Source organism: Podarcis cretensis, assembly GCF_951804945.1.
Source record: "Podarcis cretensis genome assembly, chromosome: 7".
NCBI classification, from domain to species: domain Eukaryota; kingdom Metazoa; phylum Chordata; class Lepidosauria; order Squamata; family Lacertidae; genus Podarcis; species Podarcis cretensis.
The window spans coordinates 10,148,351-10,174,981 of NC_137176.1; the positions used below are offsets into that span (position 1 = coordinate 10,148,351).

Here is a 26,631-nt window from a genome sequence, read left to right on the forward strand (position 1 = left end):
TCTCATGTCCAGGCTACTTGTTGTTTTGTTTATGCAGAACTATCTGGATCCTTCATAGGATTTCACATACAAAAGTTCCTAGCCTCAAGGACCTTACAATGAACACTTGTTCATTTAAAAGCAGAGTTTCCCAATGGAAAGAAAGGCTAGTACCTTGTGTTGTCGCAGCAGGAAAGGAAGCAACATCAACATGCCTCCGTCATGAACAATCCACCAAACATCTATGTTGCCCTCACTAAAACGCTCTTGATTCGTAGGGAACGAGTCTATATTTTTGGCAACTAGAAGGGCTTGCTGTGCAGCCGTTGTTTCTCGAACAGTGTCTGCAAAAAGAAACAGGATTGCTGAAAACCACTATTGGTATTTTAAAAAACTTTTATCCTTGTTAGGAACCGAAGAAGCTGCCTTATACCAAGTTTGAACACTGGTCTATTTAGCTCAGTAAGTATTGTCTACAATGCCTGACAGTAGCTTTCCAGCATTTGAAGCAGGAAGATCTCCTAACTCTACCTGAGATTGAGCCTGGAATAGTCCGCAAGCAAAGCAGAATCTGTACCACTGAAGTTTGGTTCTTGTCGTGTTGGACATATTAAAGGTTTAATAAAAGTTTGAGCTGTATCTGTGCCACAGTGATGCACAAAATAATTAAATGTAGATAACCTGTACACTTTGCATAGTACAGAGACGTCCAACTAAGAGACTGTGATCTACTCACAGAATAAAAAACTGCCCCTTTTGGGGGTGGTTCAGGTCAAAGTTGCTGAGCTTTTTTTTTAAGGTATAAAAGGGAAAATCAAAAGATCACTAAGAAGACAGTCAGCCTCACAGCGGAAAAAATCATCTTCCGTTCTAGAGATCATTCAAGAATGGAGGGCGGGGGGCAGGGACGGATACTCTTTTGCCGCCGCTAAGGAAAGGGAGCCAGTGATGACTGTGATCTACCAAAACCTCCCAGGGATCTACCAATAGATTGTGATTGACCTGTTGGACATCCCTGGCATAGTGCATTTTTTAAATAATTACTTGAGCCAGGGTTGACTGGCTTTTGTATTTTCAGAGGCCCATCCTTCACCCAAGGCACAAGATCATACAGGCGTTAAATAGCACTAGGCACAAGAAGAAAACTCTGCAAGACTCCACAGCACAATGGCCATGGAGTCAAACAGAAATCATCCAATGCTATTCCCTGGAAATGATCCTACAGTTAGGAATGGAACACCATGAAACAGTGTGACAGCGCCACTCCAGGAGGACACTAAGGTCAATCTGTGAAATGCTCTTTTCAAAACCTCTATTTCAGGACACTGTTTCATACTGGAAATTTTGAACATTCAGAGGTCAATTAGATGAATTAGATGAAGTGCTATTATATTGCATGTTGTGAATATGATTTGTATAACTTGTACAGCCACACATACCAACAAAGTTTTTCCAAGAGAAAGGATTATCAGTATGCTTCCAGGACTGAGGCCATGCCATCAAGACTGTGTTATGCTTCATCCCTCCAAGGCCAGCAGATTGAATCAAATGGGAAATTCCATCTCTAACAGTGGATGATACCACAATCTGACAAAATCCTTTGGTCCTCTCTGCTCCCATTAATGATCGAATATTCTGTAGGGGGAAAAGATACATAAATACTTATAAACACTCATAACAGAATATTAAAGCATGAAGCATTTCCTAAAATACTGTGGACAGTTCTATTAGGGTTTCTGCATTGTTCAGCTGTAAACATACAGGAAGGAAATTTAAGCAAGCAGGATTTCCGGCAATAAAATCAGGCTTCTCTTTTGAAATAAGGATTTCCTACTAAGTTATATTTCAGACATTTAAAACGTTATCCACAAAGTCACACAATTCTAACCAATTACAATGACTATTAAACTACTCCCAGAAATACCAGTTTGATATTTAACATTATTAAGTAACAAGGTTGAATTAGAGGGAAAGTGTTAAATGAAACACTTAAAGGCCTAAAGTGAGAAAATGAATTACTGAACTAATTATCACCTTTGTTATCTGGAAATTAGATTTACTACTTAAAAATAAGGTGCAAATCTATCCATTTTCATAAATAAGAGGAGATTGGGAATAATTAGATATGCAATCTTCTTCTGTGATGTGGACTACTAATTACATATAATATGACACTGTATTCAACTAACTCATTTGCCCTAATAAAAACTAGTGCAAGGATTCCAGAGAATACAACAGGAATTTTCCCCTTTCTCCCCCGGTGATCCCCAAATATGCTTTAGAGGATTGGAGGAACCCCAAAACATATTTAGGGGGAGCATGGGGGGAGTGCGGGAGAAGATTTCATTGCACAAGGAAAATCTGTGCTGATGGAACCTTGATAAGCCTTTGCTTCTAAAGCTAGAAAATCTGTACAGGCCAGAGCTATTCCTGGTTTTAAAGCTATCGTTGGCATGATTTGCATTTATTCTTGAATAATTTTAGCAATATATGTTGTATAGATAGGAACCCTGATGCTTCCCAGACAGACTCCCAAGAGAGGGTGCCTTCTGGTGCCTTCTTCACGGCTTTTTGGTTATGTTTTTGTTATCTTAAGACACTGGGCTTCTAAGGTGTGGCTGGCCTTACCTCCTCTGAGAGCTAAAAAGCTTTTATATTATGCTGTCTTTTCTCTTGTTCTTTTCATTTTACTTTTTTTTGGCGTTGCTCAGAGAACGCGTTGCTGCACAACCTGTATGTATACAGTGTTTATTCAAAGTAAATAAAACTTTCATCTTTCCAGTAGCAAGGGACAATGGTAAAATTGTGTTCAGAATACAACAGAGTAACTGGTTTTTAAATAATCAAACTATTGTGATTAAAAATTCATCTCGGCAACCATTTACTAACCGCTGAGCCATCTCCTTTCGTTTCTGGGAATTACTCCAGGCAGATCTCTGAGCTTCAATACCTTGTTAAATATTAAGAGGGTGCTACATTTAAGTAAATGCTGACTTGCACAGGCCAAGAATAAAGCGTTCTGCTTTAAGCACCAAGCCACAAATGATCTTATGTTCATTCTAATTGCACATTGCAGTGCAAAGTCCGATTTCAAGCTCTGTCACTGCACGGAAGGAACTATTTTGAGTCTTCCTGGATACAGTTTTGTTCAAAAACATAATGTTGACTTTTGGTGCTTAATACAAAAAAAAAGTCAGTCTGCAATCACATAGGAGGTGCAGTACAGTAGATGTAAAATAAAGCAAACCTTTAATTTACACCGCACTTTGAATGAGAAAGCATGGGATACCCACACAAAAATTCTGCTTAAAGGTATTCTTGAAATAATTGGTAAACACAAAATTATATAAAATTATATAAGATCTGAGTCTTCTTCATCCAGTTCTTTATGCAGTTCCTCTTGTCACACTGAATACCCAATGGCACAAGGGCTGGAGGTGGGGCAAGAAGTAATGGAGTTACTTAGACCCAAAGTATGCCTAAAGTACCCAAAGGAGGAATGTCATGGAAGGAAAGCGGCCATAAAATCGTACATTCAAGAGCAACGAACCAATCAATATGAGGTGGGTCACTGAGTCACAGCAGTCCTCTGCATTGTACTATCCAACTTCAAAGCTGGCCTGCTTAAATTTCACAGTGCACCCCCAGCGTGCAGAAGTTGTTCCCACTGGCTTACTGCTCTAGTTTCACAGGGAGCCTGCGCAGCCTCAAACCAGGCAAAAGGAGGATACTTCTAACTGTAGTGGGGAACCCCACAGCCCATTGTGTCAGATGTCAGAAGGGCTGAACAAGTGATGGTCGGAATGTGGAGGTTGTGCTTGCAAGAGAACCACAAGAGAATGACGTAGCAACACATACGCAGGAGCTAATGCTGTAAACTGTTGAGGAATCAGGAAGGACGGAAAAATAAGAAAGTTGTTAGGCCTCGTGATTAAACCAGTATAAGCTAGTAGAAGGAAGTATTGCCATATAACTACCCATTTGCTTCCTCTTTGCTTGAAAAGTGTATAAATACTGCTACTTGAAATACTTGCCTCATTTGGGGCAGGGACACAATGTATTACAATGCTTTTAATAAAAATATCCTGCTTGACTGACAACTGGTACCCAGATTCTGTTGGCTGTTCCAGCCAGCCCAGGGTATCAGGCTTGTTTCCCAGACAGCATCTGCTCTTAAAGCTACTAATTAATAAGCAAATGTCTTCCCTGAACCCTACATCCCCATCCTAACCCAAGGAATTATAAGAAGGAATCAGAACTCCAGAGACAGACAAAATGTGCTGAAAGTTCCTGTTGTAAGGATGTTTCCTTCTCAAAATCCCTCTCCGGGCTGGAGATGGGGAGAATTAATGGAACTACGAATTTTGCTTGTGGAGTGGCACAAACGTGTTGCAATCTTCCTCCGCACCCCACTCTAGGCATTGTACAGACTACAGAGCATACACAGTTTGCTTAAGTTCTCAGTTTACATCTTCTTTTTCTTGCAGGCTTACGGGTTTGCACCAGTACAAGGCTATAGACTGAAACTGCAGTGTAAAAAAGGATCTTGACACAATTGCATCAGGATTCATTTTTATGCTACTGTTTAATCAATGCACACATATGCCAGTGCATATTGGTAACCTGCAAAAAACAAAGATTAAAAACTGTAAAGGGTACCAAAAAGGCAATGTTACCAATTCTAATATTAATTTTAGAATTCCTCCAAGTTAAACCAGAAGCCAGCAGAACAGTACATTTGGCAGAGCAAACCTGCTCTTCCCTAATTTTCTCTTTTGCTTATTAAAGTCAGTCTGTCTTAGACTTACCCTCAAATATTCTATTAAAAAATAGATGGAACTGACAGCAATACAAAAGTCTGGCTACTCAATGCTTGTGTTAACATTAGATTCCCCATTAGTGCACAGCTCTTCCAAAGATAATCTTAGTTCAGGCTGAAGATCTCTATGTGAGCTTTTTAGAGCCAAGCTTACTTTTTGGAAGGACTTAACATTTCAAAAATTGAAACTAATGAAGAAAGAATTAGGACCGCCAAGCCATGTACTAATTACCCATTTCCTAGCGTCTTCATAAAATGAAGTGTAAAGCTCATTACAAAGCTTTGACTTCATGAATTGCTTTTCTTATTATTCTGTTAATTTTACAGCTGAAATCTGCAGGATTTCTGACACTTTGGGACTATATTTTGTAGCTATCTATCTCAACGAATATATTTGATGGAACCCTGACCTCAAATCCGATTGCAATCCCACCTTTCCAAATAGCAAGGCATTAATGACCTCAGTAATGTGGGGCTCTTGATTATCCAACACTAATCCAGGTTAACTGTACAGTGGTACCTCGGGTTACATACACTTCAGGTTATATATGCTTCAGGTTACAGACTCCGCTAACCCAGAAATAGTACCTCGGGTTAAGAACTTTGCTTCAGGATGAGAACAGAAATCGTGCAGCAGCGGCACGGCGGCAGCAGGAAGCCCCATTAGCTAAAGTGGTGCTTCAGGTTAAGAACAGTTTCAGGTTAAGAACGGACCTCTGGAACGAATTAAGTACTTAACCCGAGGTACCACTGTACTGTGTTTCTCCAACTCTGTAAGTCTTTTCATATTCACCAAAGGAAACAGAAGACCAGTGCTGCTGATATGAGGATGTTGGTTTTATTAACTACCTTGTCTCCCCCTCAAAAAAAATATATCAGTTATAATAAGCGGCATTTACATGATTCTCTCACACAGCACACCAACCAATGTAAGGTCATGGTCTTGCATGAACATTATATACAAGTATTTATATAAATCATTAGAGAATATAATTCCAATCTATAGTAAATATCAAGTTGTCACTGATATCATCTTTGTAAAAATCCTTTTGATACATAATTAATTACAATGGATGCCGAGGCCAGAACATTTTATAATCCCTTGGCTTTGGTTAATAGTTTGAGTCCACATGTTTTTCCTCCCTCGTACTCTCCTCCATTCATTTTTCAGTACTATCACTGACTGAGTATTGCACCTTAGTACATATTAACTAACTACTTCAATCTCTAGCCCATGGTTTTTTAAAAAATAAATCATTTTCACTGCAGCGTTTTCTAGATTTATATCACTAAAGCAATGACATAATATGATCATAAATAATCGCATTTGTAGTAATTAGATCCAACAAATGTCATCATTTAAGTGCACCTAAAGATCCAAAATATTTTGACTACCCTTTCCCAACATGCTTAAATATAGTCAAAATTACAGAATATATTATAGCAGAAAAATCAGTGCTTTCTAAAACGATTAAACCCAAGCTATTCGTATTTGCAAATTTTATTACTGCAGCTGTGTTTTTAATACATACCTCCTCAGCCCTTTGAGCTTCTGTGAATTTATCCAAGTATATTCCTGGAAGGACAGATCCCACAATGGTCAGACCCTTCCCAGCTTTCAGTTGAGAGGTGAATGAAAGGAGCCGTGGGTGTTTTACCACCTGCTCTGAATCCAAGTTCAGAAGAACCAAGACTTGTGGCCTGAAGTAATACAGTAAGTAAGTTAAGTAAAATAGCTGATAAAAAAGGTAAATGACCCCTGACAGTTAAGTCTAGTCGCAGACGACTTTGGGGTTAGTGAAATATATAATGCAGGATTATGACAACAGTGTGTGTGTGTGTGTGTGTGTGTGTGTGAGAGAGAGAGAGAGAGAGAGAGAGAGAGAGAGAGAGAGAGAGGAGAAAACCAGTTCCTGGCATTCCATCACACTCTAGTACAGAGATAACCAAATGTTGATTGACTGCAGCTTTCATAATCCTGGGCCAATGGCTATGCTGACTGAGGCTGATGGGAATTGCAAGTCCAACAATAAATGGAAGTCTACCCCTGCTCTTGAGGGTCCAAGAATACAGGATGGGACTATTTAGACAGCAGCAAGTTTTAATCTCAACAACTAGGGACACCAGGATCAGACTTAGCTCATGTCTGCTTAGAAAAGGGGTACCCAAACTTTTTTCAAAGAGGGTCGGATTTGATGAAGTGAATTTTCGGGAGGGCTGACCAAAGTTGTTGAGTTTTTTTTTTACAATTTTACCCCAAAGTTGTTGAGGCTTTTTTTTTTTTTAGGATTGAAGTTGCTGAGCTTTTTTTAGGGTTTTACCCCAGGACATATACTGCCACGGGGGCCGGATTAAATCGACCAGCGGGCCAGATTAGGCCCCCGAGATGGATTTTGGACATGCCTGGCTTAGAAGCAAGTTTAAAAACTGAGTTTAATGGAACTTACTTCCAATTATTAGGAATAGGATTGCAACTTTAATGGATTTATTAAATATAGTGCATTTAATTTTACCTCCAGTTTTTAGTATGAGGAGGACCCTGTTCAACCCGAAGCAAAGCGTAACGAGCAGCATTCAAGGACAATCCCCTGATTCCATCTCCCCACTCTTTTTCAGCTCTTAAAAGAAGAAATAAAAAGGAGAGTCAAAAAAATTGTATGTTTATGATAATACCTCTATTGTTTCGCTAAACATAAGATAATACACAAAAATATATTGGGTCTAGACTGACACAACTTTGCAATTACAGTTTATTTTAAAAAACTATTCTACCTGACTGTAAACCCATGAAAGAATATATGTGAACCACTGCTTTCATGTGGAAGTGTTTGAAAAACAGTAAAGGTGAATTCATTTAAATGAAAACGTATGAGTAAGAGAACTTTTTACAAAACACCGGAAATTTAATTTATTTTGGTGGGTTTGGAATTAGATTATATTGGATGAAAGTAATAAATGAGAAAAATGAATTTTCTATTACTTTGCAGCCAATTTATATCCTCTTTAAGTCCTGGTCTCTGTTTTAGTCTTTAGTAGATGATGAAGCAACTGGAATGGATGAACTGGGCCTTCAGATACAAGTGACAAAGACTTACATGACATAATCTGCCAGGAACTTTCATGCCTCACTGAAACAAATGGGGAGTTGCACAAGCACAGAGCATCATGTTCATGTCAAAAAGCTTGACCAGGACACGTTATTGATGTATTGCATCCTGAATCATCCCAATTTGATCCCACTCTAATAACTGTTCCTAGACGGAGCACCTCTGCATATTCATATTAACTGGTTCCTTTTTCCACTGGTGCCCAGTTTGTGGAATAATTTCCTAGGTGGGCCATGTGCCATGCCAGCATGAGCCCTCCTATCCATAATTCATATATTTTTAAATACGAGTCCAGGTGATGCGGTAGGGCTGGTGAACCCAATGATATATTTATTTATATTTACACAAATTTAAACAGGGTAAAGTAGCATCAACTTCAGTAGCTGGGTCATGCAACTACATATGCTGTCTCCCTATTCTCCTTACTGTAAAATCACAGGAGGACTTTGAAAAGCACACAAGAAATCTGAACATCACTGATTCATGTATTTCACAAACTCACATAACTGGATAGCAGTTAAATGGCATTTATGTAAGGTTATGTAAACAATATCTTTAATTAAACCTCCACGTTTCTAGCCCAGAAAATTGCTGAAAACCCCAACAAGGTATGGAAAACACACATACTTTTCCTATAGAAGTTGATGGGGGGGTATTCGTTTTTTTGGGTGAAATTTAATAGAAGTTATACAGATATGCAAGGAAGTGCAGGAAGAATGTACCTTTTTAATTTATTGTTTGAGCAACTACACTGAAGATCAGATAAATGTGTATTCTTACCCTCTATATTCTATGTATTTGTAAATGCATCCTGCTATCAGCATGGCTACCAAAGCATAGTACCAAGAGCAAATGAACATCAAGGCAAGGCACAAACTCATCCCCAAGAATGAGAGAGTCCTAAAAGAAACACATAACACAAGTTGTTAACATTCATGCTGTACAAGTAGATCTCTATATATACACAAATACACACACAAATATACGAGTCACTCCAGATTTTTTTTGGGGGGGGGTAGAAAGAAAAACAGGCAGGTGGGTGGCATATTCCTGTTTTTTCCATTTTCCTGCCCCAATCTCCCTGTACTAAATGAATTATGAAATGTACAACACAACCCACTAGTGTTTTAACAATGCCATATTTTCCTGCATAGTTGTAGCCACCACATAATAGTCACACCCTATTTTTTCACTCCAAAAATTCATTGTGTAATTGTTTTGTTGTAACTTCTGAGGCTCTGTTAAGCCTCAGGCCCCTTCCTTTCCTTCTCCAGCTGCCACCGCCTTTGGTCCCCTCGTACCTCGTCATCTCAGCCATGAGCTCTTAGGCTGCCTGGGCTTAGCTGACTCATAGCAAATGGTCAAGAACAGCCATGGGGCTGCTCTGGGACATGCAAACCAAGAAGGGGAAGCAGTGGGTGAGCAAAAACCTTCACCGTCTGTCTGCGCCCCCTTTCCTGCCCCCCAGCAGAACCTTCAGGCAGCTCTAGGGGAGGAGGAGGGTCTCCAGAGGGCACATGGCCTGGGGTCTCAGTGGGATGAGAGGCTGAGATGCTCGCCCCTGCACCCCTTTTGGAAAGCCTGTGCTCTGGCATGGGGCTTTTCTTGTAAGTGAAAATGGCATTAAAAAGGTGACAATTATGCTATGACAAGAGCTCAATAAATAAATCCAGTTTCTCATTTGCTTCGCTCTGAACATGAATAACTGGCCAAATGTGTGGGGGAAACCCTTTCTAATTTTCTTTACATTCTAATTTGTCCCATGAAATCTATTACTCATGCCTATACTCTGTTTAACAGCAGCTATCTTTGTGTTCTTGTTTGCATTTATCTACCCTCCTGTTCTTCTATAGACTATTAGGAAACAACTGAATAACCAACACAGAAATCCATTTTTCTTTCCATTGTTTCTTATAGGTATTTTGTGTTCTCTTCAGCTTTCTTGCATGCATACACACATACACACACAACTCAATACAATTTCTACTAGACCGAAAAAGACCATAGTACTATAAAACAAATGCTTGTTTTTCTCCTTCAAAAAATAAATTTGTAAAGAACATGCCGTACCAGTGATAATACTTGAAACGAGGTCTCCAATTTGGTGTACGGAGCAGAGTTTGAACTGCACATGCCAAGTTCACAAACAGATAGCACATAAGGAAAAACCTACAAAAGAAAAATATATTTACAGTTGACATGAGTATCACCACCCACTCTAATCTTGGGGACAGAGATAGCTGGAACAGAGATAGTTAGGTTAAAGGAAAAGGAGGGGGAAAAGGTGACACAGACAAAGTGATAAAGTTCACTTCTCCTAAGGATACAACTGGCTAGCCTCATAGCCTGTAATCAAGGACTGAGGCAGATGACCCACATAACTGCCTGTGCTGCATTACAGTCATACCTCGGGTTACAGACGCTTGTGTGTTTTTGGGTTGCGCACCGCGCCGAACCTGGATGTACCAGAACGGGCAACTTCCAGGTTTCAGCAATCGCGCTTTGTGCATGTGCAGACGCGGTGCTGCGGGTTGTGAACGTGCTTCCTGCACGGATCACATTCGCGACCCGAGCATCCACTGTATTTCAACAGTGCAGGGTTGTCCAAAACATACCACAACAACTGGGCTTGGAGGGATGAAGGAAGTTGTAGTCCTACAACAAATTCCATCTACATCTTGGACCAGGGATGGACAAACTTTTCTGGGTTGGGGGCATTGCTTTTGGGAAGTGGTTGGAGGCCAGATATAGCAGTGGGCAGGCAAAAGTGGACAAATAACCTCTCTCTCTCTCTTCTTCTCTTCTCTCCTTCCCCTCCATCCATCATCATCATTCTCTCTCTCTCTCTCTCTCTCTCTCTCTCTCTCTCTCTCACACACACACACACACACACACTTTATATATGGCAAGGATAGGAATTTTTCTTTTTTTGCTTATAGGCCAGAGTCTCATCTCTACATTCTTGGAGGAGTAAATTTGACAGGTGGGCAAGAACTTCAAAGCACAGTACATGGCTGTTTGCAAAAGGGCTTTCCAACATTCAGAGGGCAGCAGGGAGCCTACAGATGCTACAAGGGTTGCCTGCATGTGTCCTATAGTAATATAATACACTTTGGTCAGGGAAGAATAGCCCTTTACACTTGTCATCAGGCTACTGCTAAAAATGGCCTCACTGTGCCATGCAACATAACATGAAATATCACTTACTCCAGCCTAGTATTTAGCAAGTCATTTGGCAACAATGAATTGATGGAATTTCATGAAGAGAAGCGAGAAAGCTCCCTTCCCCTGCTCCTTTGCCACCCAACCTTATCTGCTAACCATGGAAGAATAAAAGGTCCTTCCTCTGCTTGATGAAAGGCTTTTGTTTGTTTTTTTTACTTGCCTGCTAAAAGGCTAGTCGTCTATGTTTCCATGCCGGCTTCCCTTTTCTCTCTTTTGATGCAGCTACAACTTTCTTCACTTTCTCATTCCTCTCCCACTGCCTGTTGCAAAATTCTTCTATTTGGCTTTTTATCAAAACTTTTTTCGTTAACTTGTAATCTTTAATTCCCTTGATCTTTTCAAATTACTGTTTTCTGAATGGTTGCATACTGTGTTAACTTCTATTAACTTCTAAGTGCCTTCACTGTTGCACCTTCTTATCAGTTCTTTTCCCCATCTACGTCCCTTTGTTCTCACTTCACCCCTATAGTGCCCTCAAACTCTGTAGCTACAAGATTGCATGCTCTCTTTCCTGACTACCCATTCTACCTTGCAAGTCTCTTACAAGTCACTCAAACTCTCTGCATCAAAATTCGTGTAAGCATCATAAATTAAACAGTAACTGTATTACTATTATTATTATTATTACTTATTATTATTTCAAAATAAATTACAAAAATATAGGTGAAACCTAAATACACATGCTTACATGGAAAGGATTGGAGCTACACTGTCCAGGGAAGCTATGAGAATGCCTATCTCACAAATCAATGCAGTGAGAAGCAAAGCCCATGTGGGTTCTCCATTTGCTTTTCCATGACCAAATACCTTTTAAAAAACAAAAAAGGAGAAAAAATAAACACACAAAGGATTAATGCTTTAATCTATCTGAAATACACGTTTCAAAAATGCATGGCATGAATTTAATGTAAGTGAACATTACAGGGTCCCATGTAAAGAGTCAAACTATTACAGTGGTGCCTCGCAAGACGAAAATAATCCGTTCCGCGAATCTCTTCGTCTAGCGGTTTTTTCGTCTTGTGAAGCATCCCTCTTAGCGGATTAGCGGATTAGCGCTATTAGCGGCTATTAGTGGCTAAGCAGCTTAGCGGCTATTAGTGGCTAAGCGGCTATTAGCGGCTTAGAAAAAGGGGGGGAGGGAAAAAACTTGCAAGACTCGCAAGACGTTTTCGTCTTGCGAAGCAAGCCCATAGGGAAATTCGTCTTGCGAAGCGCCTCGAAAAACGGAAAACCCTTTCGTCTAGCGGGTTTTTCATCTTGCGAGGCATTCGTCTTGCGGGGCACCACTGTATTTGTTACACACAAACCTCAAGCAGCATAAATCAAATGGAGCTTACTGTTTTTCCCTCAGTTGCATATGTTAGCAGACCACAGTCACATCTGCACCATACAATTAAAGCATAATGATCCCCCGAAAAAAATTTATAGGAACTGTAGTTCAGCCCTCACACAGCTACAATTCACAACACACTTAACAAACCACAGCTGTGGGTGTGACACACCTTAGAAATATTACATCAACTCCCACCTATCACAACAGCAAGGGAAGTGATATATACATCACTACAGCTAAAACTGAGAGGCTGGGCTTGGGCTACCCAACAGATTTGGGTTTTTTAAAAAATCAAAATAGTGAAAGCACTGAAAATTTTGAAGGGAAAACTCACTTGAAGAAATGGGACTATGCCATCTCTTGCAATTGCCTGTAGCAGCCGGGGAGCACCAGTGAGGCTCTGGAGACCAGCACCACATGTGGAAAAGAATGAGCCAATCACAATGACCCACGGAGAAGGCCATGCCAACGTACCAATCACCAGGTTTCCATTAACTGCTTGTCCAAATCTTGCGGAGAAAGATCATATGCAACATTAAACAAGCAAGAAAAGTTAAGTAACTTATACAAATATCAGTCTGCTTCTCCCCCCCCCCCCACCAAAAAACCCCAAAGATTTAGGGCTATGTTATTTCTAGGAAGACATGCATTGGCAACACGGACACGCATGCAGGATGAATAAAAGTGCAACTTAAAGCAGGCAGCAGATATCTGTTTCAGGTTATCTTGAATTATCTATACCAGCTTCTGCAATATACACTTCCCAATCTCACATTTTCATCCACTTAAACTGGTATGGACAGGAAGCTTTTGAAATTATGTAGCAAAACCCCCCCACTGTTACGTACTTGTCTCTCAAGACGACTCCTTCTATACAGGCTCCAAAAAGTACTATGCAGGACAAATCTGCAATTAAGACTCAAGGAACTTAAAAGGAACATAAATTGGAAAAGGGGGGGAACAGAAGGTCCACAAGAACACCTGGAAAGCATTAGAACAGAGGTCAGCAAACTTTTTCAGCAGGGGGCCGGTCCACTGTCCCTCAGACCTTGTGGGGGGCCAGACTATATTTTGGGGGAAAATATGAACGAATTCCTATGCCCCACAAATAACCCAGAGATGCATTTTAAATAAAAGGACACATTCTATTCATGTAAAAATACCAGGCAGGCCCCACAAATAACCCAAAGATGCATTTTAAATAAAAGGACACATTCTACTCATGTAAAAACACGCTGATTCCCGGACCGTCCGCAGGCCGGATTGAGAAGGCAATTGGGCTGGATCCAGCCCCCGGGACTTAGTTTGCCTACCCATGCATTAGAAGAACAGCACACATTACTGCACACCCCAAAGAAGCTAAGCACTGATTTCTTTGGGAAAGGTTTTAACTTCCACATTGAATTTGGCAGAGTATTTAAACTTTGACTGTACCATATTCTGTTTCTATACCTAAAATTAAAAAAAAAAAAAAAATCAGAAAAGAAAAAGAAGGGAGATATTCCCTCCAAAGATTCACGTTTTTGCTTTATTATTTGCTCCATTACAGCTTATTATTTTCATATATCTCTGGTTAAATTTAATGTTATAAAACAAACAATACTATAATGGTTCACATGTTTCCATTTATAATAGTACAAAGCTCTTATATCTACCAATATTAATGCTGCAAATCCCATCGGTTTTAACAATCAGTCAGAATGAGGTGTAGCTTCTAAATAAACTAATACGAGATGTACTATTCCTGGAGAAGTGGCTTATGCTTTCTGCTTAAAGGTTCATCAAATCCCAACAACCCTACTCATACTGAAAATAAAATATTTAGGATTCCCTCATAACCACATTTTACTATCGTATGTCAGCCACCTGTGCATTCTCAAACAAAAACCCAATTAAACAAACCAAGAATATGAAATCTAAGGACCCCTGACCATTAGGTCCAGTCGTGACCGACTCTGGGGTTGTGGCGCTCATCTCGCTCTATAGGCTGAGGGAGCCGCCGTTTGTCTGCAGGCAGCTTCCGAGTCATGTGGACAGAATGACTAAGCCACTTCTGGCGAACCAGAGCAGCACACGGAAACCCCGTTTACCTTCCCGCTGGAGCGGTACCTATTTATCTACTTGTACTTTGACGTGCTTTCGAACTGCTAGGTTGGCAGGAGCAGGGACCGAGCAACGGGAGCTCACCCCGTCACGGGGTGTTTGAACTGCCAACCTTCTGATCAGCAAGTCCTAGGCTCTGTGCTCTAACCCACAGCGCCACCTGCGTCCCATATTAAATCTAGACCCCCGCAAATTGCATTAAAAGGATACAGATAAATGATGTTGTTAAAATGGCCAGAATTGTTCCAGTTGGAATAGCTTTTTGAGCATCCCGAAGATCCCCTGACCTGTTTGAACCTGCCATAATGCCTAAAATACATACAGAAATAGGGAAAAAATGGGATGTCATCAAGTTTCTGATTATTCCAGTTATATTAAGTTGATAGATGCAACCTGTCATTAAAGCAACAACCATAACATACTACTGCCAGAACAAGCAAAGGACTATATCTGGTCAATCACACCTTTAGCAGAGAGCTGGAAAGGGAGAAGGGAAGGGAATAACAACTTCAAGACTTGGTGGAGACTATTAAGAAGGTCTGCATATGATGATCCTTCAAGAGTCAAATGTTCCAAAAGTCCTTTCCAACTGCCAGCTCTACAAACAGTCACAGTGGCTGCGTTTGCACATCACATTAAACCAAAACTTAGCACAGATATGCAAATTTGCTGGCTCCCAAGGAGGAAGCTGCAGCTGCTTTGCCTCTCCCTGGGCATTTAAGAGAAGCAGCTAAGCTAAGGAATGGCTTATCACATTGCCTGAACCTGGGATTGTGGGCAAGGTGTCCTCCTTAACCAAAACCATAAGACACACCTTGCCTATAGCTCATGATTAGGTAGGAGAGCTTAACTATGATCTCAGCTTCAGACAACATGCTGAGCTGCTGCCCCGTGCTGACCTAAAGAGTCTAGGGAGAAACAAAGCAGATGCAAATTCCCCATAGGGAGTCAGTGCAGTCATGGTAAGCCATACTCTGACTTACAATGATGTGAGAACCATGTCAATGTCAATACAATGGTCATAGTCACATACAATGCTAAACAAAACCATGGCTTAGCCTGAACATCCTGGGGAGAAGCTCATAACTGCTTTGTTCCTTCCCAACCCTTCTAGCTCAGTGCAGCGCATACCCAAGCCAAGTTTTGGCATAGTGTGCAGTTCAGACCCGGGGTTGTGGTTAAGCTCTCTCCTCCTTAACCAAGAGCTGTAGTCAAAGTTTGTTCTTGGCCACATCTTGCAGTGATCCAAAGGCTCCTATGCCTAATCAATGAGGCTGCTAGACAGAAAAGGGTCTTCTCTGTTTAGAAAATTAGTTCAGGCTATGTATTAGGAGAAATACTCTGCTTTTCACATTTTGCTGAGCCTAGAAAGGTTCCGAAGGCTTTTGGACTATTGGGTAAAGGCTGGAAAAGCCATGGACTACTGAAGAAAAAGATGCCCAAGGATAGATAATATTCCTTTATATGTCATTTTTATTTTTATTTTCTCAACTTTTTTCTTTCCCTCACTACCTGTTTTCTTCATTTTTGATATCTGGTCTAGGCTACAAAGTGTATAAATATAATATTAATAAAATTATTATTTTAAAAAAGATAATTAGTTGATGATTAGTTTGCTAATGCTGCAAATGTTTTCTATGTATTATGGTTTTCCAATAATAAAGAGAATAATAATAAATAATAAATCCAAAACCAGCAGCAGAAAAGTACTGGCAGAAGCAGAAAATATATTTTGGTGCAAATATAAATTTAGGATAAAAGAGCTATGTTTTGAGAACAATATTTGGTGATACTCAAATACAAAAACTATAATTAGCTGTAGTCAATGTCTCTTTTGTGGACACAGACATATGAACATAATAACGACCTTGTTTGATACATTATACAGCCCAGGCTACCTGTTGGAATTGAGAGAAGAATACATTTTAATCATATTATGAGGCAAAACTACACTGTAGCAAACTTCTAGTAACAAGTCTGCAATCCATTCTGGCAAGGCTAAGAAGCAACCCCTAAAGGCTTGCCGAAATGAATGTTTCTTCACTATTTTACAAGCAAGCTTCACTCCTGAAGAAAAGACATATAATCCAAAAGGTTCAAAACAAAGTCTACCTCTATACTTTGAAAAAGGTGAAGAAAAGTGTTAGGACCATAAAGGAAAAAGTGAAGATGTCAGTACAAAAGTTCAGCTTGTGCTGTACAAGAGACTTCTATGGAAGAGTTCCAGCAATTCTTTTCAGCCAATTAGCTAATATCAGGACATGGATGACCTTAGCAAATGTCCCAATAGTATTCATTACATGAGAGAACAAGTTCGGACAGCTTCTTCCATTTCTTGCAGGAATCAAAGCAACACAAAGGAAGACAAAGCCCTTATTTTTATAGACATGGAAAGAGATGCCAACAAAATTCCAGTTCATTCCCTGTTTTGGCAGTCATACTAAAATAATATGCTCTATCTCATCTGCAGGACTTGTTCATATTGCGTACCCAAAAATACTTCTCTCACGCCAAAAAACCCTAAATGCTGAATATACTCAGATTTTCACACACACACAAATTCTTATTTCTTAGTTCTTACTAAATTAAACGCTTCACTCTGAATTACACATTTGAATTCTGAGTATCTGAACTGAAGGCGCTGTGTTACCTCCAGGACAGTCCAGAGAACAGGATTGAGAGAGTGCCCTTCAGCCCCTGGGGGTTGTGCTGTCATGTGCTGCAAGGAACAATTCTTTTCCTAATACTACTTAATATCAGAATTAAGATTCTGAGAGCACTCATTAGGTGGTTTGGGACCAGGTGTGGTAAGTACACTGATGACACACAGCTCTATTTCTCCATGACATCTGAATCACGGGATATTGTGTGGGCCCTGGACTGGTGCCTGAACAATAGATGAGTGAAAAGGAACCATTGGTTCCTATCTGAAAGTTAGTTCTTGATGCTGATAGAAGTTCTTCAATCTGAGACTGCAGTATCATCTTGTGATGAAGACAGGAAATAACAATTTAGGGAAGTAGAATGCTCCCAGCATGCAGTTGCGTTCTCACTAAGCTCTACCAAGTCGGTCTAGGAGGAACATTGCCTAAAATGTAGGAAACCCACTTCCTTAAAAAAAAAAAAAAACCTACGAAAAAAATAGTACTTTAAAATTACCTAAAGCCAGGAAACTATTAATAATAACTAACCATCAGATATGAGCCCAATGGTTCTTTCTATGTTGCTAGTGAAGCTCATTAATCCAGGACATACTAAATGCTCCAGATATAGGGTGGGAAATTGGTAGCAACCTAATTATTGGCAAAGGACCTGCTGCAGGACCCTCTGACCAAAAGGTGCTTCATCTGAAGCATACCTGCCTGTCTTGTAATGTCTGCTGAATGAGTTTAGTGGCTGCTCTGCACTGACAGAAAAGGCAGTGGAAGCAGCTGCTGTGCTCGCTGAGTGAGTAGTTATCCCAGCTGGCACAGGCAGTTTCTGAGATTCATTGGCTGGGGAGATAAAAGCCCTACTCCATCTAGATCAGGCTTCCTCAACCTCGGCCCTCCAGGTGTTTTGAGACCACAATTCCCATCATTCCTGACCACTGGTCCTGCTAGCTAGGGATCATGGGAGTTGTAGGCCAAAAACATATGGAGGGCCAAGGTTGAGGAAGCCTGATCTAGATGATGTTGAATTAGTTACTTTCTTACCTAAGTAAGAAGGAAGAAATGAGACAAAAGAATGCCCATTAATCTAAAGCACTGGCTCTATACCCTTTAAGGTCCTGTGGACATCTGTGGAATGCCCCATCAATTCCAGATGGTCAGCAGCAGACAGACAAAAGGTGGGCAGGACTAATTACTGCTTTCTATGAAATTTAGATGCAACTTTCAAGAAAGGTCTCTTCTTGCCTCCATGAAAAATACAGAGGTGATTTGCAGCAGAGAGGGTGAGCATTCTACTTCCTAAATTGTTGTTTCCTGCCTTCAACGCAGACACATGGCTCACTGCATCCAGTGGCATCCAAATGTAGGCAAAAACTAGCTCCTCCACCTCAGGAGATCTCATTTGTAACAGTCACATCAGTTTGGGCAGTCATCTTTCTGGTTTGCCATCTTGATTCAAAACAGCATCCAGTATCAAAACAAAGATGAAGACTGCTGCCTCCATCTCAGGAGCTCTCATACCAAGTTGGGTGACAATATTTTGAGAGGCATCCACATCAACACAGTTGTGATCTGTTACACCAAATTGGGCAATAGTACCTTCAGAGTCATCCAAATATGTGCAGTTTGGACCTGTAGCACCAAATTGGGCAAAGTCACATGAAACTGGGTGATATTTTCAGCAGCATCCACATCAGCGCAGTTTGGGCCCGTCACACCAAACTGGGCAAAGTCATGTTTTGGTCCGCTATCTTAATTCACAATGGCACCTGGCATCCAAATGTCAGTGAAGACCACCCCCACAACCTCAGGAACCCTCATGTAGAGTTTAATCATACCAACTCGACTGGTGTCTGAACCCATAGAGAACAGGCGGGCAGACAAATATACAGACAGACCATTTTCCAAAATATATAGTAAATTTTTGTAAACCATTTAGGTGGTTGTTCTTTTAACCAATCAAACAGTATATACATTTTGTTAAGTAATGAAGAAATTATGCGAGTAGTGGAACAGAACTGAAGGCCTTAACTGAACAGCCTCACATACCACTGAATCTCTGACCTGCATAGCTCGGTTCAGTTAGGGACCCCAAGGAAAAATTGCTATGTGCCTCTCCTCTTACTCCCATTCCAGGAAGCCATGCAATGTCTTAAGAGCTCCAGGGACCTGAAGGTTCAGCTGACTCCAGCTCCACATAGTATCTGACCCCAGGAAGCCCTGACAATCTGATGCCAAAGACAATCTCTGTCTCCTTTTCTCACACTCCAAGGCACTTCTCTTTCTTATTTCATCTCTGTTCCCTCCTTCCCATTTTTTTTTGTCAACCTCACTGCTGCTAACAGCACACACTTAACTCTCCATATACCAATAAGGCTGTACATATCTGTCTAACATCTCTTGCCACCCATCTGCAGATAAGCTGCCAGTATTATCTGAATGCTGCTTGCTTAACCACTATTTTTTGTTCTATTATAATCTGCACATTGCCACAATCTATTTTGCAATGTAGTACATTCTTTGATTCTCAACTCTTGACTGTTGTCTGATTACCCCATGTGTTAGTAATATTACTGTGTCTAAACTAAATATCTCATTATAAGTGCTGGCAGAAAAGACATTTACATGCACTTTTTTTTACATGTATGTGCAACTAGGACACATAGAGCTGAGTTAGGCAAATTAAATCCAATATGCAATTCTAATCAATACACAGAGAATCACTTCAGTTGTGAGAGAGAGATGGGGGGGGGGAGGGGAACTATACCTGTCACAGATGGAAAATAAATTCCTACTAGCATCGTGAAGTAGGTCATGATATCCGAATACACATAGTATTTGATTTTCGCATCTGTCTCTTCTAAAACAGGAACTGATGGCTGATCCTGTTTCTCCACAATTGCGAATTTGTCTCCATATACACTCCACAAATTATCTGTGAGGAATAAGAACAAAAGTTTACTCACTCAGGCCAGCTCTAAACGTATATGAACACTAACTCATGCAAATCATTCACTCCTCCTCAAAATATGGTTCTCTTATCAATAAGAAAACCTTATTCGTTTTGAACACTTGAAGTTTCTGGGATATTACTTATCCCAAAATGAAGATGTTTATTAGGCTTATAACAAAAAAGTGTGATGAATGTATTCCGCATTCTGCTGAAGTCAGCAGTAAAGCATTTGCTAAGTGTAAATGGAACCAGATTTCAAGTCAAGGCAGGGCTGGGGCGCACTGGGCTTTGAGTGTACTTGTCATGGGTTATCTTCTGAGCCATGTAATATAAACAGTTCATTTTCACTTGTAAAACTGGCAACACTGATCTGTATGGCCAATAATTTGTGTTCTTTTTTCTTTTTCTTTTCTTTTTCATGAGAAAGTGCATATTATGTGGCACAAATAAATCATACTGACAAATCTGCATAAAAGTAATGACTGCAATGCAATGGAGAAAAGGTACCGAGGATACTCCTTGCAAGGATACTAGTTTGTCAAAATAAAAATAATTTTAAAAATAGACTAAGTAATATAAATAAATAAGAATATAAATGTGCACCCCACCACCGAGACCATTCCATTGTAACCACCCAACCTCCCAAAATTTCAACACCTCTTGCAATGGTTTGTCCCCCTTCCGTTTCAACAGTACAAATTCTACAAACACCTTCCATATCTCCTCAAAATCATTTCTCCTGCATATTCCCCGCCTTACCTTAATGGCACATGTTAATTTATCGTTAATAGCTATATCCCACACCTCTTTATACCATTCTTCCATTTTATATTCTGCTTGTCCCTTCCCCTTTCTAACTATAATCATTCGTGCAGCTGCCAATAAATTTCTGAGCAGGTCCTTCGTAGCCTGCTATGAAGGATATTAGTTAGTCTAGGGCCAGCACTGAACTAAGGACCAGTTCATATGGGAAGTGTCATCTGCACATGCACAAGCAACCCTGGCAAACTGGGCGATCGCAACAGTCTGAAGAGAATGTGTTCGGGCAGCAGTAAGTACAAACTGATGCTACAAAGAGCAGGAGTTAAAAGGCTTCCTTACTATACTCCTATCAGTAGAAAACATTTGGGTTACCTAGTTTCTGCACGTGTGGTTAAAGGTGCAGTTGTCACTTCACAAGATGTAAACTCACCAAGTAAGACTCCGCTTGCGACTCCTGGAATCCCCTGAATTTCTGTGACGTTGTTTAGAATGAAATATTCATCACAGGTGGCATTTAATAGTGGGCTACCGCAGAAATTTTCCCACAGCTTGGTAGTCACTGTCATATTGTTTTCTTCATAATATTTGACACAAGGAAAGTCAGTATCTCTTACTAATGTACGATTTCCAAGGAGGCAAACGCTAGAACACAAAATAAAAATCAATCAAATGCTACACGCGATTTAACAATTTTTTATCATTTGATTTAACAAGTATGTTCAAGCTAGGATAACTGTAGTTATATAGTAAAGTCAAGAATGCTGCCCCATTTGGGGAAAATGTATTTTTCCCCTAGCAGAGAATATGCATTTTGAAAAATAAAGACTTTTTAGAAACGTGCATGTTCTCACTTCCACTTTAGTACCTGCCTGTTCATCAGTACATGTGTTCAACAATTAATGAAGTCATGTAAAGAAGCAAGTTACCGTATTTTTCGCCCCATAGGATGCACTTTTTCCCCTCCAAAAATGAAGGGGAAATGTGTGTGCGTCCTATGGGGCGAATGCAGGCTTTCGCTGAAGCCTGGAGAGCGAGAGGCATCGGTGCGCACCAACCCCTCTCGCTCTCCAGGCTTCAGGAAGCTATCCGCAAGCCTTGCAAGCCCGGCGGGAGGTCCCGCCGGGCCGTGAGGCTTGGGGCGGCAGCCTGCCACCGGAAGCATGCGGAGCCCTCCGGAGGGCTCCCCGTGCTTCGGGCAAGTGTCTGCAAGCCTTGCGCGCCCGGCGGGGGGGGGGGGAATAAATTTTTTTTATTCATTCCCCCCCGCCAAAAAACGAGGTGCGCCCTATAGGACGAAAAATACGGTAAGTGAGTGATGTCTGGCACAAAACCTACATTTAAGTGCACATGAGTATATTTGCACAGAAGTATTTAGCTTGCCCTTCTAAGGAAAGGCATTTCCTCGGAAGGCTTACAAGTGGTTAAAAATCACGTCAAAACAACCACCATCATCAAGAAAAACACAGCAGAGAAAGGAGTAACATATGATAAAATACAACAGGCTGTATCCAACATGGCAGTTCCACTCGCACAACAAATTACTTTGCGGACAATGGAACTTCCTCTCCCTCTCCTGTCCCTTCAAGCCCTCCACACACTCACTAAATCTGCTCTGGAGGATTAGGGGATCCTCTGGAGCAGATTGTGGGGGCACAGGGGAGAGGACAAGAAAAGTAGTCCCACTGTGCAAGCAGAACTCCACTCGTGCGGCACTGTCTTCAGATAAAGGATCGGCTGGCTGGGCCTGCTGGAATAAGAAGTCTTCATCAACTGGCAGAAGACAACTGGAGAGGAAACCACCCCAACTGTCCCCACGATGGGAGCATCAAGCTCTTCCTTTCTCTCAGTCCCTGCCAAGCTCTCCAGATTCAGCTTAGAGTGTCTCCCAGCGACACTAATAAAGGACATATGAGTTTGGGAAGGTTCTGATGACTCAGGGGGCTCACTGAGTTCAGGAATTCAAATTTTTGCTTCAGTGTCTGAACCAAGTAGATTCCAGATATTTAAAGCATGCTGTAATAATAATCACATATCTAAAAAAAACTTATCCTTTACTTACGGAAAGATTGGTGGTTCAAAAGCAGTTTTAATAACCCCAGCATAAATGGCAAAAATTGAAAGAATTACACAAGCCAAAAAGACGAGGGCAAGCTTATTGACGTATTTGACTCCCACAAAAACAACGAGGGCCATCAGAGCAAGGATGCATGTCCCATAAACTCTCATGTTGTTTAACATGGCTTCCTCACCGCCTTCAAAAATAGCAGCATTGGGGGAAATGTATTTCTGTAAGGAAAACAAATACCAGACAGCTTTTAGCATGTAATTCCAAGACAGTTAACTTTCAGATCACTTAAGTAATCAAAGAACAGCAAGACTGTTACCTCAAAAAGTTAGCTTTTAAAACAAAACTGGGGGAAATTAGTACTTGACAACCATTTTATCATTTGTCAAATTAGGGTTTTTCTTTTATTTCAACATGGTTTTAGAAAATAAAACTTGGAAATATAATCTGAAAAATATCTGTGCAAGTTAATCTATTTAATACGTTTGCATAAAAGTGCTTATAGGCAAAATATCTGTGAAGCAAAAATCATATATCAGGTGTGAGTAACATGTGGCCCTCCAGATGTTGCTGTGACTCCATTCTCCACCAGCCCCAAGCAGCATGGCCAACACTCAAGGATGATGGCCAACATCTGGAGGGTCACAAGCTCACCAAATCTGGTTTAAATTATTCATGCATCACAGCAAGCATCATTCTTTTAGAAATGAATTTCTTCTGTGTAAAAGAAGAGCATAACAGCTCTCTTTAAGGTAGTTCTTGCCACCAGCAATTTTCATAAATGCATGCATGGTACACAAGTATGTGTGTGCACATGAGATAGTACATATATTGCCCAATTAACTCAGGGAAGTCTTTAAAAAAGTAAATGTTTTTATCTAATACTTAAATATTGTCATCCCAATTTTAATTATTATTATTAATTTGATTTCTTATCAACCCTTCACCATAAGGTCCCAGAGTATGGTACAAAATAAAAATACAATATTATGGTCTGTGCCCCTTCATTTCAGACAGTATGTTATTCCATAAATAAAATTCATTATGGACATGTACTTTTCCAAGTCTCATGGCTCTCTCTCTCTCTGATGTTTTTAATAAAAACAGTATTGTAGTTTATTAGAAAGCAGGGGATGTGTAGTTAGTGCTACATTAACATTATCAGCTTTTTAAACGACAACTTACCAGTAGAATTTCAATTGTGCCAAGAATATACATAGCCCCTGCAAAAGTTGTGCCCAAGTAAAAACAGATTCCCACAGCTCCACCAAATTCCGGCCCTAATGATCTTGAGATCATGTAGTATGAGCCACCAGCTGTGAAATTAACATCAATGAAACACACATTAGCATAATACTTAATGCCACAAGAATATTCAAAACATATTTACACTGCTTCATTTATTCAACCACTAATTTCTGTACAGTATAAAAAAATGGCAAACAAACAAATGGCAAACAAACATAACTCAACAATAATATAGTTTTAAGAAAGGCTTGATGTAGTAGGAGATGGCGATTCCTCCATCGTGTTCAGGTCCACGGCTCATTTGCAGACCACTGAGCACAGACGCGGATTTCACCCTCTTGTGTGCGTGGCACCATGTGTTCACATGTTTATCAGGCAGTGAACAGTGGTTTGGCAAAGGTAACACAACAGGAACAGTAGGTATTGCTGGAGTTACAGAGGGTTGGGACTTCATGGGTCGAATAGATAAAGCCACAAAGATCTAAGTAGGAACTGAAGCAGGAGCCAAAGACACCAGTGCAGAGAAGAAACTAGAAACTATAACTGGCAGCTCTTTAGGTATATCACCCAAAAGATTTGAAGTAGTATCTGAGGAATCAGGTGAAGCTATGTTTACAAGGAAACAGTGGCAGCAGCTGGGCTATGTTATGAAACAGGCAACAAATGCTTGCATGGATCCTCACTAGTCACGGGCAAGGATACTACAGAAAGATTGAGAGGACCAGGCTGAAGCAAAACAGAGTAAGAAAGTGAAGGATCAGGTGGCACAGAAATGGGGAGAGGCTGGGGAAGGAACCTCAAATCCCCAAAATCCATCTTCAGAGAAGACTCCACAAGGACTCAGGGTGCACAAAAACTTCAGGCAGAGCCTCTTCATCACCACTGGTTGAAAAGAGAAAAGGGCAGGAAACTTAACCAGACTCTGGTGGCTCACCTTAAACACAACACCTTTGGCAACGGCAGTGCCCTCAGCCACAGTATCTGGGATGTAATGGAGGGTGGCAGCTTCACCAGTCCCCTTGTTCCCCCCACGCCAATTGGGCTTGGCGCCCACGATTGCAGAGGTTGACACCATCAGAGGAGGGCGATGCTTATGAGCTGATTTATATGTTGCCTTAAGGGCCTCAGCCTTCAGCAGCTTCCTCTTGTCCATGGCCCAAGACTTCCACAGAGCTACTGCAGCTGTTGGCCTGGAGCTAATGGAGACCACCAAAAAAATGAAATAAAACAGAGCTGCAGTGATTGCTGAACCAAAGATTTGTGGAAACAGCAGGGGGGTCCCTTCCAACTCTACAATTCTATGATTCTATGAAATGCCATGGGCTGGTGCGGCTGATGGCCTGGAGTTCTAGTGAAGCTCAGAAAATGGCAGGCAGGAGAAAAAAGCATTAAAAATTCGGCTCACACAACCCACAGAACACTACACTGCTTGGATGAGGAAGGGAAAGGACACTTCAACCCCCAAACAGGCTATAAAACAAAAGAAGAGGGGAGTTCACTTTAAACTAGGGACAAGGGACAATACAAAGAGGGAGAAGCAGAGTTTAAAGGGCAGGAAATGGTGAGGCATAGCGTACAGCACACAGAAGAACGTGCCCACAATCACACATAATATGCCCAGAAACGAAAGACCAAGGACCACAAATTCACTAGATCCCCCCCCCACATGAATAATATTATGAACACAACCTCCCCCCGCAAAAGCAAGCACAGAAGCACACCAAACCACAAATTCCAGAAACTACAGCAAGCTCTCGGTAGTGGCACCCACCCTGTGGAATGCCCTCTCATCAGATGTCAAGGAAAGAAACAACTCTCTGACTTTTAGAAGACACATGAAGGCACTCCTGTATCGGGAAATTTTTAATGCATAATATTTTACAATGTTTTATGTGTTATAAGCCGCCCAGAGTGGCTGGGGAAACCCAGTAAGATGGGCAGGTATAAATAATATTATTACTGCACTTGTTTTACTTTGTGATCACAACCTTATGCAGGTAGGTGGGTGGGATAAATAAATAAATAAATGGAGAGCCAGGGAAACCCACTGTTCCCTACTCTCCTTTATTTCCCATCACCACCCATGTACCCAGCAGGTTTTCCTCATTTACTGGGCTTTGGGAAGGGAGCGGGAGGTCTCTGACAGCATCTCAGAGACCTTGTGCCCACCTTTCCAAAGTTCAGTATGAGCCACCTTCCTTACTGGCCTTTGGGAAGGAGGTGAAAGGGCTCTGGGGGCACCCCAGAGGCCAGCAAGGGAGGACCTCCATGTTTACCAGACTGCAACAGATTCCCCATCCTTGATATTGGAGAATACACTCCTTGAGATTATCAGAACTCATATCATTTATTTATAGTTCAAAGCCAGCACTTTGAATTAGAAATA

The 26,631-nt window shown here is 40.9% G+C and overlaps 2 protein-coding genes across 10 annotated transcripts in view; one reads left to right on the forward strand and one right to left on the reverse strand.

Annotated features, from left to right (window-relative positions):
* MAJIN (membrane anchored junction protein) overlaps positions 1-26,631 on the forward strand; it is a 172,536-nt gene that overhangs the window by 44,521 nt on the left and 101,384 nt on the right. The gene's annotated exons all lie outside the window — the stretch shown is intronic.
* The window catches only part of SLC12A7 (solute carrier family 12 member 7), a 137,144-nt gene that overhangs the window by 14,564 nt on the left and 95,949 nt on the right, over positions 1-26,631 (reverse strand). For all 8 annotated transcript variants that reach the window (XM_079983938.1, XM_079983937.1, XM_079983935.1 and 5 more), the window contains exons 6-19: positions 24,183-24,313; positions 22,992-23,218; positions 21,363-21,574; positions 19,985-20,152; positions 14,777-14,875; positions 13,312-13,369; positions 12,798-12,972; positions 11,819-11,937; positions 9,976-10,074; positions 8,686-8,805; positions 7,312-7,416; positions 6,331-6,499; positions 1,419-1,614; positions 154-323 (exon numbers count right to left, since the gene is read on the reverse strand). In XM_079983938.1, the coding sequence (XP_079840064.1) occupies positions 154-323; positions 1,419-1,614; positions 6,331-6,499; positions 7,312-7,416; positions 8,686-8,805; positions 9,976-10,074; positions 11,819-11,937; positions 12,798-12,972; positions 13,312-13,369; positions 14,777-14,875; positions 19,985-20,152; positions 21,363-21,574; positions 22,992-23,218; positions 24,183-24,313 (2,048 nt within the window). The remainder of the gene's footprint in view (positions 1-153; positions 324-1,418; positions 1,615-6,330; positions 6,500-7,311; positions 7,417-8,685; positions 8,806-9,975; positions 10,075-11,818; positions 11,938-12,797; positions 12,973-13,311; positions 13,370-14,776; positions 14,876-19,984; positions 20,153-21,362; positions 21,575-22,991; positions 23,219-24,182; positions 24,314-26,631) is intronic.